This window comes from Dendrobates tinctorius, unplaced genomic scaffold, assembly GCF_039654945.1.
Source record: "Dendrobates tinctorius isolate UK_male_01 unplaced genomic scaffold, ASM3965494v1 ptg000196l, whole genome shotgun sequence".
Taxonomy (NCBI): domain Eukaryota; kingdom Metazoa; phylum Chordata; class Amphibia; order Anura; family Dendrobatidae; genus Dendrobates; species Dendrobates tinctorius.
This window is the reverse complement of record NW_027361863.1, coordinates 6,611,056-6,630,127: the sequence shown is the minus strand read 5'-3', so window position 1 is coordinate 6,630,127 and position 19,072 is coordinate 6,611,056. Positions and strand designations below refer to the sequence as shown.

The 19,072-nt window shown below is 42.4% G+C and overlaps 1 protein-coding gene across 3 annotated transcripts in view; it reads left to right on the top strand.

Annotated features, from left to right (window-relative positions):
- Positions 1-19,072, top strand: part of GOLGA7B (golgin A7 family member B) — a 104,156-nt gene that overhangs the window by 5,191 nt on the left and 79,893 nt on the right. Inside the window, exon 2 of one of the 3 annotated variants that reach the window (XM_073552840.1) lies at positions 17,291-17,574. The exons of the other annotated variants lie outside the window; for them this stretch is intronic. Within the exon in view, the coding sequence (XP_073408941.1) occupies positions 17,560-17,574 (15 nt within the window). The 5' untranslated portion in view covers positions 17,291-17,559. The remainder of the gene's footprint in view (positions 1-17,290; positions 17,575-19,072) is intronic. 3 annotated transcript variants of the gene reach the window in all.

Sequence of the window (19,072 nt, the reverse complement as noted above, 5' to 3'; positions counted from 1 at the left end):
GCATATATGACCCAGAATAAAAATATATAAATCAGATAAATTTGTCTTCTCAACTCTGTGACCCATAATATCTTTCTCCGGTTTTGTTATCTAATTTGCTTTAAGGGCAAATTGTATAATTGCACTTGACATTTTGCATCTGTAAGAGCCCCCAAAGCTCATGTTATTCTAATAAGGTTGCCGTGTGCGAATGGCATAGATTTTTGACATTTTTATTCATATTTTGTTGGTAATTAGTTTGCAAGGATGAATCCAGCTCAGTCACTATAGCAACTCCTAATAACGGGCTTGAGCCTGTCGAGTGTTTGTCACAGAGCGGCGTCTTCTTCATCTTCAGTCACTACTTTAACTGGAGTTGTGCGTGGTCTCACCTCTCCTCTTTGACCCGTTTTTCCATTTGTAAGACATCACAGCGGTGAGATAAGCAGACAAGATTGTAGCCAACTTCAGCCTATAATTTCCGATCCCATTTCCAAAGACTAGAAGTTTCTTAGAAGTAAGTCCGCGGCCCCGATGTAATTGCTGGAGTCGCTGCCCTATTCCATTGAACATCATTAGAAGGAAGTTCTGTACGATTCCTACCAGTGGTGGGAAGTAAATGATAGGCCAGTCAACATTTCTCTGTGTCTTGGGATTTTGATTTCTTGACCTGATAAGGTTTGGCTGCTCATACAGTTCTGTAACATTGCACTTTGTGCATCATAAGAAGCTGCAGAGGGACCGGTGGGTAAGAGGCCCCATGCTCTACTTAAAACCGGCTTCCACGTAAGAGACAGAGCTGGTAAATTTCATGATTCTCAATTACTTGTGAACCATACAAGTACATACATACATACATACGTACATACATACATACATACTTGTGAACATACAAGATGTGCCATTATTGGAGAGCAATGTTCTTTAGTTCCACCCCTGCAGAGCTAAGTTAGCACAAGTTATTAGAATACCCTGGCCCATAGACCCCATATTATGGATCCATGTGGACAATCTTCGCAATATGGTAGCATGGTATATGTGGCCACCTACTGAACAAACGGATTGTCTGCAGTCAATAAGTGGCTGCAAAGTAGTACAATTTATTATTTAGTGATGTTTGGCTCAATCTCAAGTCATGGCGTCTTGATGGATGAACTCTCTGTAGGAAGCCTGTTCTTGTGTAAGCCTAGGTAGGTCCACCAGGGTCTTCTCTACTGTTTTCTTGATGATATCAAGCCATCGGATTGCTGTTTCACCTTTTTCTTTCTATTCTTCCTACCCTGATGTCCTTCTCGTATGATTGATATCTTCTTATGATGTGTCCAAGATACATTGCGGTCATTTTAAATGAAAGGCGTTTTCTGTAATACGATGAGAGAGATGTTAGTCAGAATGGGAGCTGATCATACAGAATGGATTTCTGTTCTAGCTCATAACGTGTTGGTCCCAGGAGAAGATGTGGATGAATTGGACCAGATGTGGTGTCACGTTCCAAGTCAGAAGTCCCACGTCCAAACCGCAGCAGAATCCGCACAAAGAATTGACATACTGCGGTTTTGAAACTGCAGCAAATCCGCGTAGAAAAATCTGCACTGTCTGCACAGCGGTTTTCATTTTTCATTGATTTTAATGGTACTGTACACCGCAGCAGAAACTGCTGCAGGTCCTCAGGACCAAGAATCCGCAGCGTGTGCACACACCCTAAGACTTCCTACAGAACCCAGGAATAGTCGGCAAATCTTATGGGAAATTGTAGGGTCCAGCTGAAAAGTAGCCCAGTTCTTAATAATTAAGATGTCTATAGATAAAGTAACAAGAACTGCATGCTACATTTTTACTGGTCACAACACTCATGGGGGAAAAAAAACAGTAAACTATCAAATTAAGCAAAATGCATAAGAAAACTTACCAATCTTTTCTCAAAACATTGATATCTTAGGGCTTGCACTAAGGAGACCCAAAATGCACCACAAAAAGTTGGAAGGGAGATTTGTAGGATTTATGGCTTAGTTGAAATAATAACCTACAGCCATATGTAAGCTGCTACAGAGCGGACCACCATAAAGACAATTGCACTAGAGGGTACCAGAAGGTCTGGAGGCCCAAAAGTATGTGCAATTACCCGTGTAACCAAGTCCAAACTCTAGACACAAAGACCAAACAGGTCACACATACTGTAGTGAAATGTATATTTTATTTAATTATAGAAGTATTTGATCACCAACCAACCAGCAAGAATTCTGGCTCTCTCTAACCTGTTAGTTTTTCTTTCAGAAGCCCTCTTACTCTGCACTTATTACCTGTATTAATTGCACCTGTTTGAACTTGACACCTGTATAAAAGACACCTGTCCACGCTCTCAATCACACTCCACCCTCTCCACCATGGCCAAGACCAAAGAGCTGTCGATCGACGAAATTACAATGGACATCCGTTCCCCTTCTAATAATAAGAGTATTACATGTTTCAACGAGGGGTCTTCATCAGGTCGGATTGCCATTTTTGTTCTTCACGAAGTCGTGTTTTGTTTATTAATTATTAAGCACATTAAACTTTAAAAAAGGCACAGAAGAACCTGTCTAAATCTCATCCTACCCAGCCAATCCCACAATAATTTAGTGTTTTAAAGATTTATTGGAATTTGCTTCTTCCACCTCCATACTTTTTTTTTTTTTTTCCCCCTTTTGTTGACCTTTTAGATGATGACATTTTTTTAAATTGAGCTTGATATCATCACATCTTTCCTTCTTCACCTTTATTTTTCTGAAAGAACTTAAACACTAGTCCTTGGTATGAGAGGATGAGCAGTAATAAAAAGCCCCGAACGTGGTAACTGAGTGATATGTCTCAGGATTTATACAAAGGTTACGCTTTATTAAAGAAACTTTTTTTTTTTTTTGGAAATGTCACCCGTGCACCTGGCCAAGGCAGGATGGAGCGTCTGTGCCCTGAGCCGTAGAACTATTAATATACCTTTCACGAAGCTGGTTAATCAGTATTTCTATTGCTAGGAGCTGGAAACAAGAAAATGTGGATTAGTAGGTAATACACAGTACTGTGCAAAAGTTTTAGGCAGGTATGGAAGAAGGCTGCAAAGCGCGAGCGCTTTCACAAATAGAAGCGTACACTTTGCATTTTGTTAATTGATAAAAATTGAATTCCCATCAATATTTGGTGACTGTCCTTTTTATCATAAAAACAGCGTAAGAGCATTAATGCGTACAGAATTATTAGCCAGGGAGTATTTTGAGCATATCCTCATTTTTATGCACCTTTTCCACCTCCGAGCTTTAATAAAGGTCAATGATTATTGGATGAAGCAGATCAGGTGATGTGTAATGAGTAGGGTGCGGCCTAAGGATACAGCGCCCTTAATCAAGGTGTGCAGAATTATTAGGTGGTTTGATTTCCTCCAGCAAAATGAGCCAAAGGAGCTTTAACTAACACTGAAAAGTCAAAAATGATTCCAAATCTTCAAATTGGTTGTTGCAAAAAAAAAAAAAAGCATTAAGAAAAAAAGATTCACATTAACTCCTTCAGGACCTATGACATACATGTATGCCATCGGTCGTGAAGATGTGAAGGAGTTAAGGTGAATCCTTTTTTTTTTTTTTTTTTTTCCTTAATGCGTGACCCTGCCTTTGATGCGGGATCACACAATAAGCCCGCATCTTTCTTCACACTTGGTGGCTGATTTATGATTTATCCAGCCATCGAGTGCCTCTAACAGCCGCAGGTGGATTCGCTGTCAATGATAGACAGCAGCATTTAACACGCTCAGACATGGAGTGCTTTGTTGATCCCGCCCATCGGCGCACCAGTCACGTGATCATGGGACCACGATAGGTTGTCATGACAGTCAGGTGTCTGCTGAAGACCCCCATGCCTATTCTCGCGGTCTTCTTGTGAACACTGGCCCGTGGCCAGCATTCATGGAAGATGGTGATTTTTGAAATGCATAATAGTGCTGAAGTCCTGGTATGTATAGCACAATAAGACAATCGCAGCTTCAAGTTTCCTAAGGGGACTATTAAATGAAAAATTGTTTTTAAAGATATGGGGGAAAAAAAATTCAAATCACCATCCCTTTGCCCCATTGAAAATAAAACCATTAAAAAGAAATTAAAAAAAAATTGGTATCGTGGTATCATTGCGTTCAGAAATGTCCAATCTAGCAAAGGTATAAAATAAATTAATCTGATCGGTAGACAAGAAAAAGGTCCAAAAAGGAACAATTATGATTTTGTCCGCCACAACATTGCAATAAAACACAATAGCAGGCGATCAAATCATCGTATCTACCCCCAACATGGCATCAACATAAATGCAGCTCGGGATGGAAAAAATAAGCCCTCATCCAGTCCCAGATCCCAAAAAATGAAAACATTACAGGTCTTAGAAAATGGCGACGACAGTAAAACACTTTTTTTTAATGCAAGTTTCTGAATTTTTGTTCTCTTTTTAAATAAAAGAAAATTATACATGTTTGGTATCTGCGCACTCGTACTGAATCCTGTTCCTAGATTAGTTTTACCATCTAGTGAACATGGTAAAAAAAAAAAAAAAAAATCTCAAACAATTGTGGAATTGCACTTGTATTTTTTTTCCCCCAATTTTCTAGTACACTGCATGGTAAAAACAATGGTGTCATTTAAAAATACAACTAGAAGCCTCATACAGCTGTACTGACAGAAAAATTAGTTATGGCTCTTGGAATAAGGGGAGGAAAAAAACGAAAACATGTCCCCATCTTCACCGGACCCAAACCCTACTGAGAGCTTGTGGGCTCTTCTTAAACAGGAGATTTGGGGTATGTGCACACGTTGCAGATTTGTTGCAGATTTCCTAGTGATTTACAGCACAATGTTAATCTATGGGAAATAAAAAAACGCTGTGCATATTCTGCGGAAAAATCAGCGTGGAAACGCCGCAGTTTATTTTCCGCAGCATGTCAATTCTTTGTGCGGATTCCGCAGCGTTTTTACACCCATTCCGTTATAGGAATCCGCAGATGTAAAAATGCAAGCCAAATCTGCAGGAAAAACGTGTGGATTTTGACCGGCGGATTTCTGCCAAAATTAGCAGATTCTGTAAAGCAATCGGCAACGTGTGCACATACCCTTACAGTGACGGAGAACAGTCCCCTCTCTGATCAGTGGTTGGTGCTGCCCAAAAAGATGGATCGTTGGTCAACAGATGAAGAAACTAACAGATTTCATAGATGGATCTTATGCCGGATATTGAGAAGAAGGGCGGCCATATTACTATATTGGTCACTGAGATTTTTTGATGGAAATGTATCTTTGTACATTGAGCTGTTTGGTTCTAACTGTAACAGATGAAAGTAAACAATTGAGATGGAAAATTGATGTTTTTCATTTATTTATATAACTAGAGGTGTGCCCGATGCTATCACATCGGGAGGGAAGTGCGCGTGTGTGTGTGTCCCACAGCTGCCTGCCCACCCACCTTTTGAAGGAGATGATGTGTCCAAACTTTTTGTCTGTACTGTATATTTGCCTTAAATTATCCGTCACCCACTTGTCTTTTCTGCCAGCTGTGACTGCACGGAGGTGGGTGGGCAGGCAGCGTCGGGTCCAGCGGGGGGGTTCCGGTCATGTCCCGCTGGTGGTGCTGTGGAAGGGCCTGGTACCACCAGTGGGTGCCATATTGGAATACCCATCACTTGGGTAATCCAATATGGCGGTCGGCGTACTTCCGGCGCGGTGGATTGTGGGATTCGGGGACATCCAGACGGAAGTGGATGACGGATAATTTAAGGCAAATATACAGTACAGACAAAGTTTGGACACACCGTCTCCTTCAAAGAGTTTCCTTTATTTTCATGACTATGAAAATTGTAGATTCACTCTGAAGGCATCAAAACTATGAATTAACACATGTGGAATTATATAATTAACAAAAGTGTGAAACAACTGAAAATATGTCTTATATTCTAGGTTCTTCAAAGTAGCCACCTTTTGCTTTGATTACTGCTTTGCACACTCTTGGCATTCTGTTGATGAGCTTCAAGAGGTAGTCACCGGAAATGGTCTTCCAACAGTCTTGAAGGAGTTCCCAGAGATGCTTAGCACTTGTTGGCCCTTTTGCCTTCACTCTGCGGTCCAGCTCACCCCAAACCATCACGATTGAGTTCAGGTCTGGTGACTGTGGAGGCCAGGTCATTTGGCGTAGCACCCCATCACTTTCCTTCTTGGTCAAATAGCCCTTACTGTTATGAATGGGTCACCGAGGAGGAACAACAAAAATCTAAGTCCCAGAAAACCAGAGAGGTTGGTCACTATACAGATTGCAGATCCCTGATCTTAACCACACAACTAACAGTAGCAGTGGAGCGTTCCTACGTTGTTCCTAGACGCCTCGTCACCGCCGGAGGACTACATAAACCTAAAGCAAGAAAAGGGAAAACTAACTGCCCCAGAGCAGACCCCAAAGGAATAGACAGCCCCCACTCATGTATTGACGGTGAAGCAAGATGAAAACACGTACACAGGCAGGAAAATAGGCTGAGCAAACGATGGGGCCCGACTAACTAGAAAGGAAAGCCACTGTTTGCAATTTGCAAAAAAAACCCTACCAAAAATAATGTCCAACATGTCTGATAGCAAAATTAACCCTGAAGTCACTAGACTTCTCCCACTATATCAGCACTCTGGCCTCTTTTTGCTCTGTTTCAGAATATTTCAATCTAATAAGGGACAAAAAGGCAAATTGGCAAATACAGATAAGTAGGAGTGGAAGCAGACTGAATCACCAGCACCAGGATAGGGCGTCGGCTGTCTTATATCCAGTCTGATACTCCAGAGATCCAATCATTATCCTTCTCATCAGGTGGTAGATCACTACCACTTAACCCAACCTCACTACCTCCTGTCACCACCAGAGGGAGAACTCTCAACTGGAGGAGCAGAAAATGAGCTCATAACACCTTACACAGCCTGGAGGTGTGTTTGGGGTCATTGTCCTGTTGAAAAATAAATGATTGTCAAACTAAACGCAAACCGGATGGAATAGCATGCCACTGCAAGATGCTGTGGTAGCCATGCTGGTTCAGTATGCCTTCAATTTTGAATAAATCCCCGACAGTGTCACCAGAAAAGCACCCCCACACCATCACACCTCCTCCTCCATGCTTCACGGTGGGAACCAGGCATGTAGAGTCCATCCGTTCACCTTTTCTGCGTCGCACAAAGACACGGTGGTGGGAACCAAAGATCTCAAATTTGGACTCATCAGACCAAAGCACAGATTTCCAGTTGTTGTAGAGCTGTGTCTGCTGCTCGAACTCTTGTGTGGCATTGACCTGGTCTCTAATCTGAGCTGCTGTTAACCTGCGATTTCTAAGTCTGGTGACTCGGATGAACTTATCCTCCGCAGCAGAGGTGACTCTTGGTCTTCCTTTCCTGGGGCGTTCCTCATGTGAGCCAGTTTCTTTGTAGCGCTTGATGGTTTTTGCCACTGCACTTGGGGACACTTTCAAAGTTTTCCCAATTTTTCAGACTGACTGACCTTCATTTCTTAAAGTAATGATGGACACTCGCTTTTCTTTACTTGGCTGCTTTTTTCTTGCCATAATACAAATTCTAACAGTCTATTCAGTAGGACTATCGGCTGTGTATCCACCAGACTTCTGCACAATACAACTGATGGTCCCTGCCCTATTTATAAGGCAAGAAATCCCACTTATTAAAACTGACAGGGCACACCCGTGAAGTGAAAACCATTTCCGGTGACTACCTCTTGAAGCTCCTCAAGAGAATGCCAAGAGTGTGCAAAGCAGTAATCAAAGCAAAAGGTGGCTATTTTGAAGAACCTAGAATATGACACAGTATTTTCAGTTGTTTCACACTATTTTGTTTACATATATAATTCCACATGTGTTAATTCATAGTTTTGATGCCTTCAGAGTGAATCTACAATTTTCATAGTCATGAAAACTCTTTGAATGAGAAGGTGTGTCCAAACTTTTGGTCTGTACTGTGTGTGTGTGTGTGTGTGTGTGTGTGTGTGTGTGTGTGTGTGTGTGTGTGTGTGTGTGTGTGTGTAAAATAAATAAATATATATAGATATATTCTCCTAGGAATGAAAACCTCACTTTTACATTCTTAAATACTCAGGTTTATAAATCTTTTGTATTGACAGTCAGCACTGAAGTTGTTCAAAAATAAAAATGTAATTTGCCTAATAATTGTGTATACAGTGTACATTGACAAATTTTTTTGCAACTCTGCAGGGAGGTTGTTCCAAACATCGTGGAGTACTAACCACAGATCTTCTGTGTATGAGACTTGTGCAAATCCTTGTCTTCATGAAATCCCAGATGAACTCCATAATGTTGAGATCGGGGCTCTGTGGGGCGGAATTATTATTTTCAGGACTGCTTGTTCTTCCTTTGCGATGCAGATAGTTCTTCATTAGTGATCAAGTATACTCGTTGCTGTCCCGGCCGGTGACAAGCGCTCGCTAAGCCGGAAACGTAGGTATCCTTGCAGTCTGCTTACAGGACCTAGCAGGACCTTTCGCGATGTTTCAGGTCACGTGACTCACATGGTCACGTGGTGCCCCAGGAATAGTACGAATTGCAGTAAGGGCCAAAAACCAACACGTTTTGGAATATCGGTGGATTCCTTCATCAGTGATGATGGCTTCTCCTGTATCAGTGGGTTTAAATACCAATGGCTCGTCTTGCATAAATTAGTCAAATGCAAATAGTTCGACCTCATTGTTTAAACCCTTAGGTTTTAGAGTGTCCAGTTCAAAGATACATTGGGTTTCTTCTTTAGACATCTGTTTAATAAAGTCCCATTGCGCCAATGTTTATGGACCACCTTGATGCCTACTACTTTCACACCCTGTATGGACCCCCCATGAAGGTTGCAAAATGTTTAGATAAGGGGTGATCATCATATTTGTTATGTTACGAAGAAGTTCGTTGATCCTTTTACATAAGGGGCGCTTTGTTCGCCCCACGTATAGCTTTCTGCATGGACATTCCATAAAGTATATGACCCCCTGTGTAGTACATGTTATGAAGTCTGTAATTTTGAAATTGTATGCCATTTTGGGATGCCACAAATTTCTGTTTAGTTGGATGTAGTGTTTTGCACATTTTGCATTTTTGGCATGGGAAGAAATCTTTTTAGTTGTTCCTTTTTAAAGGGGCCAATTAAATTATTTGATGGGCCAGGATCCTGTACTTCAGGGGCAATAATGCTGCCCAAATTTCTGGCTTTTCTAAAAACAAATCTCGGATGTTCAGATAACTGATCCCCAATCACTCTATCCTCTTTTAGGAGGTCCCAATGCTTATTAACAATTTTCCTTATCAGATGGGATTTTCACGTTATATTGAGTAATTGTAATGGATATTGGGTCCGAATTTTTCGCTAAGGGTCCCTCATTCTGTTGAAAATGAAAAAGGAGTTCATCTCTAGGGATCTTGCTTACATTGTCTTTTATCTCCAGTTTGTCATAGCCTTTATTTAATTTTTTTTTTAATGAGGATGTCTGCCTCCTTTTCATAATTTGAAGATTTAGACCAGTTATGGTGTGACCTCTTAAATTGACTGCGAGGAACATTTGAGCACTCTTGGTAGATGGCAGCTATTCATAGAAATGAAACTATTGGAGCCCGTAGGTTTATTATACATGCATGTCTGGATTTTGCCCTGATCAATAAAAATATTAAGATCTAAACAAATGTATACTCTTTGGTGGTCGTGCAGAAATGCAAATAAAAATCATTTTTATTTTATATCAATTAAAAACTGGTTCAACAATTCCTCTCTCTCCCCCCCCCCCCCCTTCCCCATATAAAAAGATGTCCTCAATAAAACGTCGCCATAGGACCAGATTCACGCAGCGCACCCTCCTGGTAGATGTGGATATCTTCCCATCTACCCATGTAGAGGATTGCATAACTGGGCGCGAATATGGTACTCATGGCTGTCCCCAATTGCTGGGCATAGTAGTTCTTCCTGTATTTAAAAGAATTGAGTTAGAATAAAAAGTGCATATTCCTTGATAAAATCCACCTTATCTGAAGAGAATTCTTGTGATCTATTTAAAAAAAAAAATAACTCATTGCTTCCGTTCCTTTGTCATGTTGATATTACATCTCTGTAAACAGTAATTAAAGTGTACCCAGAATATAATGATTTTGTCATTGTAGATTGCCCAAAATTTGTAATATGTGCTTGCTGTCTTTAAAGGGAACCTGTCCCCCCACTCCCAGGGTATTTTTCCAGTTACAGAGCCACCTTCAGCAGCACTAAGGCTGCATTCTGTGAAGGTGGCTCTTCTTTTTCTGACCCCTGGTAACGCTGACATATCGACTTTTATAAACGGCTCCTCATACCTGTAATGTGTCCCATAGGTATGGTGTGTCCCCCCTGTAGCAGCCGCCTACCATCCGTCCATCATGTCTGTCCGGTGCCTCAGCGCCGCCCACCATCTGTCCATCATGATGCCCCTGTGCGTCGCTGCCTCCTCTTGATTTGAGTCCCGGCGCCTGTGCTGTGACAAGTGTTCTGTGACAAGTGTTCTCAGGAATGCGCACTGCCTGAGAACCGACATCAGGCTATTGCGCCTGCGCATTGTGGAGGCCCCAGAACCCACCCACAGAGTGTTATGATGTATTCATACTGCGGGGCTGGGGCCTCCGCAACACGCAGGCGCAATAGCCTGATGTCAGTTCTCGGGCAGCGCACACTGCACATTCCTGAGAACACTTGATACAGCGAAGGCACGGGGATTCAAATCAAGAGGAGGCAGCGATGCACGGGGCATCGTGATGGACAGATGGTGGGCGGAGCCGAGGCACCGGACAGGCATGATGGACGGATGGTAGGCGGCTGCTACAGGGGGACACATCATACCTGTGGGACACATTACAGGTATGAGGAGCTAATTATAAAGTCGATATTTCAGCGTTACTGGGGGTCAGAAACTGAAAAATGCCCTGGAGGGGTGACAGGTTCCCTTTAAGGTAAGCTGGCAGGCTTGGTACTATCCTTTGTAGGTCACAAGCTACATAATGGGATAGACTAGAAATGATATTCTCAATCCCAGAGATGATGGGACGACCTGGTGGAGTTATTAGAATCTTGGGGAGATGGTAAAAACCAGCCGTTCTGGGATATGGTGTGTAGATATATTCTAATTCCTGTTTCTTTATTGACCCATCATTTAAATCTTTAGTTAGTAGTTTTTTTAAACTTTGCATAGAGGGGAATTTTTTTTTTCTTTCCCCTAATGACCTCCTACCAATCTTCATGGGTTGGGATCATTGGGGACTTGAGCTCCTGGACCCTCAAAGATTAATCATTTATGTGAGGCCGTTTTACCATAACATTAAATACCAATACATGCAGCCATGTCCAGCCTTATCTTTCTTTAAATTTATGTTCCAGACTCCAATTTCTTTTGCTATAAATTCAATTCATTAATGTAGCTTTCTATCAAAATCCCCAATGAACTGAAAAGTCACATGAAAACCTCTGGGTGGACAAATAGAGACACTGATAGTATCAACATCTCTTGACAGTGTCACAAAATCAGGTTTTGTTTAGTTTTTCAAAACTGGTCATCTTGTAAACATTTGAGCACAACTGTTTCTCATACCCCGGCAACATTTTTGCTTTCTTGGGTTTTTTCAGAGAATATGTATTATAACACCAAAATATTTTTCTCCACTCATGGTTAGTGGTTGGGTGAAGCCATTTATTGTCAAACTACTGTGTTTTCTCTTTTTAAATCATAATGACAACCCAAAACATCCAAATGACCCTGATCAAAAGTTCACATACCCTGGTGATTTTGGCCTGATAACATGCACAGGAGTTGACACAAACGGGTTTGAATGGCTACTAAAGGTAACATCCTCACCTGTGACCTGTTTGCTTGTAATCAGTGTGTATGCATAAATGCTGTGTGAGTTTCTGGGATCCAGACTGTTGTATCTTTCATCCAGCCACTGACATTTCTGGATCGTGAGTCATGGGGAAAGCAAAAGAATTGTCAATGGATCTACGGGAAAAGGTAGTTGAACTGTATAAAACAGGAAAGGGATACAAAAAGTTATTCAAGGAATTGATAATGCCAGTCAGCAGTGTTCAAACTGTGATTAATAAATGGAAAATCGGGGGCTCTGTAAAAACAAAACAATGTGAAAACTTTCTTCAGCGTGGTCAGGAAATAAAACTTAAAAGGACATGTAGTGGATACACTTGGAAGCCCAGGATAGCTAGTGACCGACGTGTTTCCATGATTAAGAACTCACTGTCGACACGCGTCGGTCGCTAGCTATCCTGGGCTTCCAAGTGTATCCACTACATGTCCATTTAATGTTTCTACAATAAACATGATGTTTTATTTCCTGACCACGCTGGAGAACTTATTTACACTTTTTTGTGGTGCCCACTCTTCTTCTGATTTTTCTATATATTCAGTGCCTTGAAATGGGAGCTGACTTCATCTTGAGTAGGAATTGGACCATTCGTTAATGATGTAACGTTTCATTTTCAGAACGAAAAAAAAAACCGTGAAAGGCAGGTGACTGCAACTGTGTCAATGAGTCAGTTAATGTGGGAAAACCATATACCGTAGGAGTGTTAGAATCTCTATGACAACCCGCTATGAATAGTTGGTTAAATCCCACTGCTGATTACTGAATATAGTCTCCCGTGACGATATCTCATTATTACTGCCTGATGACAACGGATTGACAAATATCTAGCACATGCTTCATTTTCATGCTTTTTGTTTTTTTTATTTAGCAAATTGCTATTTTATCAACATTTCTGACTACGATCGAACGTAGCATTGAGACCCTACAGCTATAGAATGCATGGTCACTTGTCATTGTGCACAGAAATAATGTTTGAGTGACTTATTATCTTCATGGTCTGGTGCATTTTTGCTTTTACAAAATTAAAGAGGTTGTCTCGCAGACATAATCGCTGTTCATATGTTACATGAGGTCACACGGTTTTCATGGACATGGTCTATTATCCAGAGAGGAGAATTGATAAATTAGAAAATTTTACTATCTTTGGTCTTGGATTAAACATATATATGTGATTTGATATAACATCTATACACACATGGTCAAAATTGTTGGTATCCCTCGTTTAATGACAGAAAAACCTACAATGGTGACAGAAATGACCGTATATGCTAGTGTATAAGCTGAGACACCCTAATTTTGCCACAAAAAACTGGGAAAACTTATTGACTTGAGCATAAGCTGAGGGTGGTGCTGCACAAGGGTTAATGGTGGTCCAAAAAGATGCTCCATAGATGATTTACCCCCCCCATAAAATGCTGCACAAGGGTTAATGGTGGCCCAAGAAGATGCTCCATAGATAAATACCCCCCCAAATGACATACTCACCTCTCTGTCGCTGGGGGCCAGGTGCCGGTGTCCTGAGCAGGCGGAGACACCGGCGCGCTATATGGGATAGGTGCCGGTGTCACCGCTGGCTCAGGCCCCCGGCCCTGGCGATATTCACCTGTCCCCGTTCCATTGCAGGGCGCCGCTCTGTCTCCCGGGTCTCTGCAGTGACGTTCAGCAGAGGGCGCGCACTGACTACATCATCGCACCCTCTGACCTGAACATCACTGCCAGAGTACGGAAGACAGCAGAGAGGTGCGCAGTGGTGGAACGGGGACAGGTGAATATGACTCCCTCGTCATACTCATCCCCTCCTGGCACAGGTCTCTGCAGCCCCCCTGCTTGTTCTATGTTCTCGGGTCCGCTGCTCTTCCAGATTTCAGCGGTCATGTGGTACCACTCAATAAAGTCATGAATATGCACATATTCATGACTTTAATGAGCGGCACCATGTGACTGCTGAACGCAGGAGGAGCAGGGAGGCTGCAGACACTGCGCCAGGAGAAATCTTGGCTTATACTCGAGTATATACGGTAACTTGAATCTGACCAAAGTAATATATCAAAAATCTATGAAAATGAATAAATGAAAGTCAGACATTGCTTTTCAACCATGCTTCCACAGAATTTAAAAAAAAAAAATAAAAATGTATAACTCATGAAATAGGCCTGGACAGAAATGATGGTTCCCTTAACTTAATATTTTGTTGCACAACCTTTTGAGGCAATTACTGCAATCAAACAATTCTTGTAATTGTCAATGAGTCTTCTGCACCTCTTGACAGGTATTTTGGCCCACTTCTCAAGAACAAACAGCGAGTTGTCTCGTGTTTGAAGGCTGCCTTTTCCACACGGCATGTTTCAGCTCTTTCCGAAGATGCTTAATATGATTTAGGTCAGGGCTCATAGAAGGCCACTTCAGAATAGTCCAATGTTTTCCTCTTAGCCATTCTTGGGTGGTTTTAGCTGTGTGTTTTGGGTCATTATCCTGTTGTAAGACCCATGACCTGCGTCTGAGACCAAGCTTTCTGACACTGGGCAGCACATTTCTGTCTAGAATCCCTTGATAGTCTTGAGATTTCATTGTACCCTGCACAGATTCTAGACACCCTGTGCTAGATGCAGCAAAGCAACCCCAGAACATAACAGAGCCTCCTACATGTTTCACAGTAGGGACAGTGTTCTTTTCTTGATATGCTTCATTTCTCCATCTGTGAACATAGAGCTGATATGCCTTGCCAAAAAGTTCCAAGTTTGTCTCATCTGTCCAAAGGACATTCTCCCAGAAGCTTTGTAGCTTGTCAACATGTAGTTTGGCAAATTCCTGTCTGGCTTTTTTATGATTTTTTTTGTTGTTGTCAATAATGGTGTCCTTGGTCATCTCCCATGAAGTCTACTTTAGCTCATACAACGACAGATGGTACAATTGGACACTGATGTTCCTTGAGCTTGAAGTTCACCTTTAATCTGTTTAGAAGTTTTCTGGGCTCTTTTGTTACCATTCGTATTATCTGCCTCTTTGATTTGTCATCAATTTTCCTCCTGTGGCCACATCCAGAGAGGTTGGCTGCAGTCCCATGGAGCTTAAATTTCTGAATAATATGTGCAACTGTAGTCACAGGAACATCAAGCATCTTGGAGATGGTCTTATAACTTTTATCTTTAACATGTTTGTCTATAATTTTCTTTCTAATCTCCTGAGAACTCTTTCCTTTGCTTCCTCTGGTACATGTGGAGTGTGATACACACCATGTCACCAAACAGCCCAGTGAGTATCTGTAGCCTCTATACAGGCCACTCACTGATTCCAAAATTGTAAACACCTGTGATGCTAATTAGTGGACACACCGCGATGTCCCTTTTGTCACATTATTTTAAGGGGTACCATCATTTCTGTCCAGGCCTATTTCATGAGTTTTAATTTTATTTTTTTAAAATTCTGCGGAAGCATGTTTGGAAAGCAATGTCTGACTTTCATTTGTTCATTTTCATAGATTTATTTATTACTTTTGTCAGATTCAAGTTATTTCTTTGATCATTGTGGGTTTTTCTGTCATTAAACGAGGGGTACCAACAATTTTGAACACGTGTGTGTGTAATATATAATATACTAGATGGTGGCCCGATTCTAACGCATCGGGTATTCTAGAATATAGCCAGCGGGAGACCGACGTTCAAAAGATGGTCCAGGATGATCCACCATGATCGGCGATCTCACAGCAGGGGCCTTGTCGCACACTGAGGCTAAGCACCCATGTTGCACAAATGCTGCAAAAATTTCCGCAGCATTTCCGCAACTCCCACCGCTGGAAAAATTGCGAATTCGCATGTATTTTTCCATGGAAAACATGCATTTTCACGCGATATTCGCATGTGGAATTCAAGCGCATTCCAAGCGATTTGAAGCATCGTTTGGAATGTGATTAACAGGTTGGTCACGCTTGTCAAGCATGGTGTTTGATAATTGTGATCAACTTTTTACTACTGATGCTGCCTATGCAGCATCAATACTGTAGTAAAAGATAGAATGTAAAAAAACAATTAAAAAAAGGTTATTCTCACCTTCCGACGGCCCCTGATCTCCTCTCCACGCTCCATGCATCTTCCGGTCCCAGTGATGCTTAGCGCGAAGGACCGAAGATGACGTCACTCTCGCGAGAGCGCGAAGTCATCAGCGGTCTTTCGCGCAAGGCATTACTGGGACCGGAAGATGCCGGGCGCATGGTGAGAGGAGGGAATGAGTCCGGGCCGTCGGAAGGTGAGTATATCACTATTTTTTATTTTAATTCTATTTTTTACAGGTTTATGGTACCCAGGACATGGAGGACAGTCTCCCCTCCTCCGGACCCTGGGTACCATCCGCACATTGAGCGCTGCGCCGGTCATCTCCCGGCTGCATCGCCGCTGACCTAGGACGGTAGCATACGTCATTCGAATTCCACACCAATTCGCGGCCAGACTGCGCCTGTCGCTGATTGGTCGCGACCAATCAGCGACGCGGGATTTCTGTTACAAACAGAATTAGACGATTATATAGTAGATAGTAAATGAAGGCCCGTGAATATGCCTAAGTGCCTTGTAATATTATATTTTACCTTCTAAGGGCTCCAGCAGGTGGAGATTTTCTGCAGCAATCTTTGGATTGTTGGGACAGCTTTTCTTTTAGATGGCACAAACAATCCCTTCTTAACTGCTTAAAGGGAGCCTGTCAGCAGTTTTGGCCGCTATAAGATGCAGCCATTGCCTTTCAGGGCTTACCTACAGCATTATAGAATGCTTTACACAACCCCCCGATCCAACCTGAAAGATAAGAAAAAAATAAGTTTTATTATACTCCCCTGTGGGGCGGTCCGGTCTGATGGGTGGTGCACGTCTGGGTCCAGCGCCTCCCATCTTCTTGCGATGCCACCCTCCTGTTGCTTCATGACTCCCCGGCATCGCGCTCCTGCGCAGGCGTACTTATATGCCCTGTTGAGGGCAGAGCAAATTCCTGCAGTGCGCAGGCGCTGGGTCTCTCTGACCTTTCCTGACACCTGTGCACTTCAGTACCTGCCCCTAACATCATACTGTTGTCAGATGTGTTAGCAAAAAAAAAAACAGATTTCCTTTAAGTCCTCCACATAACAAAAAAATTATATGCTTAGCTCTCTTCTACGACATCAGCACTATGATTCCTAATGGTGACATCATATTGGCTATAGGGCTCACATGACATAATTAGTGGCTACAGCACTCATCTGACTTAAACAATATCATGTGACCATCAAGAATTGCAGTGCCGATGTCGCAGGAAAAAATCCACCAGAAAAGATCAAATATGGTGAATAGGCCTCAAAATCTTCCAGTATGGCAGCAAGAAAAAAAAACATTTATTGACTAAGTTATATTCTATAAATAGGGTTTTCCTTGTTGCCACATTGGACTGCACCTGACATTACAAGAGCGGCGTTGGAGCGATCAGTAATAGCTCAACAGCATCTGAGACTGCCAGATCAGCTGCCGAGGTATGATTGGCAGCATCTGGGAAGGAGGGATGAAAGCGCAGACACCCAGAAAAGACAAATGCCCGGTTGGACTACAACTACAGATTTCTCATACTGCGCTACAAATATGAATATTTCTGCCATGGAATGACAGCGCAAAAAGACTGGCAGAACCAGGGGGCGAATGGATTTTTACAAGGTATTTAACTAAGTTTTTTTAGCGAATAACAGACCCTCTTTTAAGCTTCTTGTACAGCCCTATTCAGAGACTCGAAGACCCCCAAAATGATCTTGCATGTGTACATACCAGGGGCAGACAATGACAGCTTGGGACCCCTGTGCAAGAAATGTCTGGGCCCCCTTCCTTTCATGGCGACAAAGCTAATATATATAATATATATATATATAATCTCTATCCTTTATTATGTATATAATATATATATCCTTTATCATGTATATTGCTGTCCCTTATACAGTGCCCTCTCTTATGTACAGTTCCATCCCTTACATGTTGGATTATATAGAGCCCTGGATATCGTTACATACCGTCCTGTCTTGTTAGCTGTATGATGCAATGATGGCTGATGGAGCATGGGTAAGCTTCTTATCTGCTGGGGGAGCTGATGGACTGGTCATCTGATCACCGACTGCTCCATCAGCCGTCATTTTATATCTAAAAAGAGAGGGGACTATGTAATAAAAGAGGGCACTGTAAATAACAAAATTAACAAGAATACACTATGTAAGAGAAAGCAATGTACATAACAGCAGAGGAAGGTATATAATAAGGGACGGCACCATATATAATTAGAGAGGATGGTATGTGATAAGGGACAGTGTTATACATAACAAAAGAGGAAACTATGTAACTAAGAATGGTATTATACAGAATTAGTGAGTACACTATATACCAAGGGACTGTGTTATACATAATAAGTACGTACACTACATACTATGTGTTAGACATAATAAATGATAGTCGTCCTCCACATCCCCCTGTTCCTAAGTCCATTATAAGTCCCCCTTCCTCCCATCCCAATCCCCCACCCCATCATTGTACTTTTCACCACCTCCATCATTGCCTTCCCCCCACCATCATTGCTTTCTCCCCTGCCACCCCATCATTGCGCATTCCACCACCTCCATCATTTCCTCCTCCCCCACCATCCCCATTATTGCCCTTTCCACCACCATCATTGCATTCTTTCCCACCACCCCATCATTGCTTTTTCCCCTACATCCCATCATTGCCCTTTCCACCACCTCCATATTTGCCTTCTCCTCCACCACTCCCATCATTGCCTCCTTCCCCATCACTCCCATCATTCTTTTCCACTATCAACATCATTCCCTTCTCCATCCTTCCCCATCATTGCCCTTTCCACCACCTCCATCACTTCCGCCTCTCCCACATCCCCGTCCTTGCCCATCCCACCACTTCCATCATTTCCTCCTCCACCACCATCCCCATTTTTGCCTTCTCCCCATCACCCCATCATTGCCTTCTCCTTCACCTACACACACACACACACACACACACACACACAGCATTCACCTCTCTGCACATTCCCCCACAGCGCTGCCAACACACACACACACACACACACACACACACACACACACACACACACACACACCACCACTCATCACTCTCTCTCTCTCTCTCTCTCTCTCTCTCTCTCTATATATATATATAT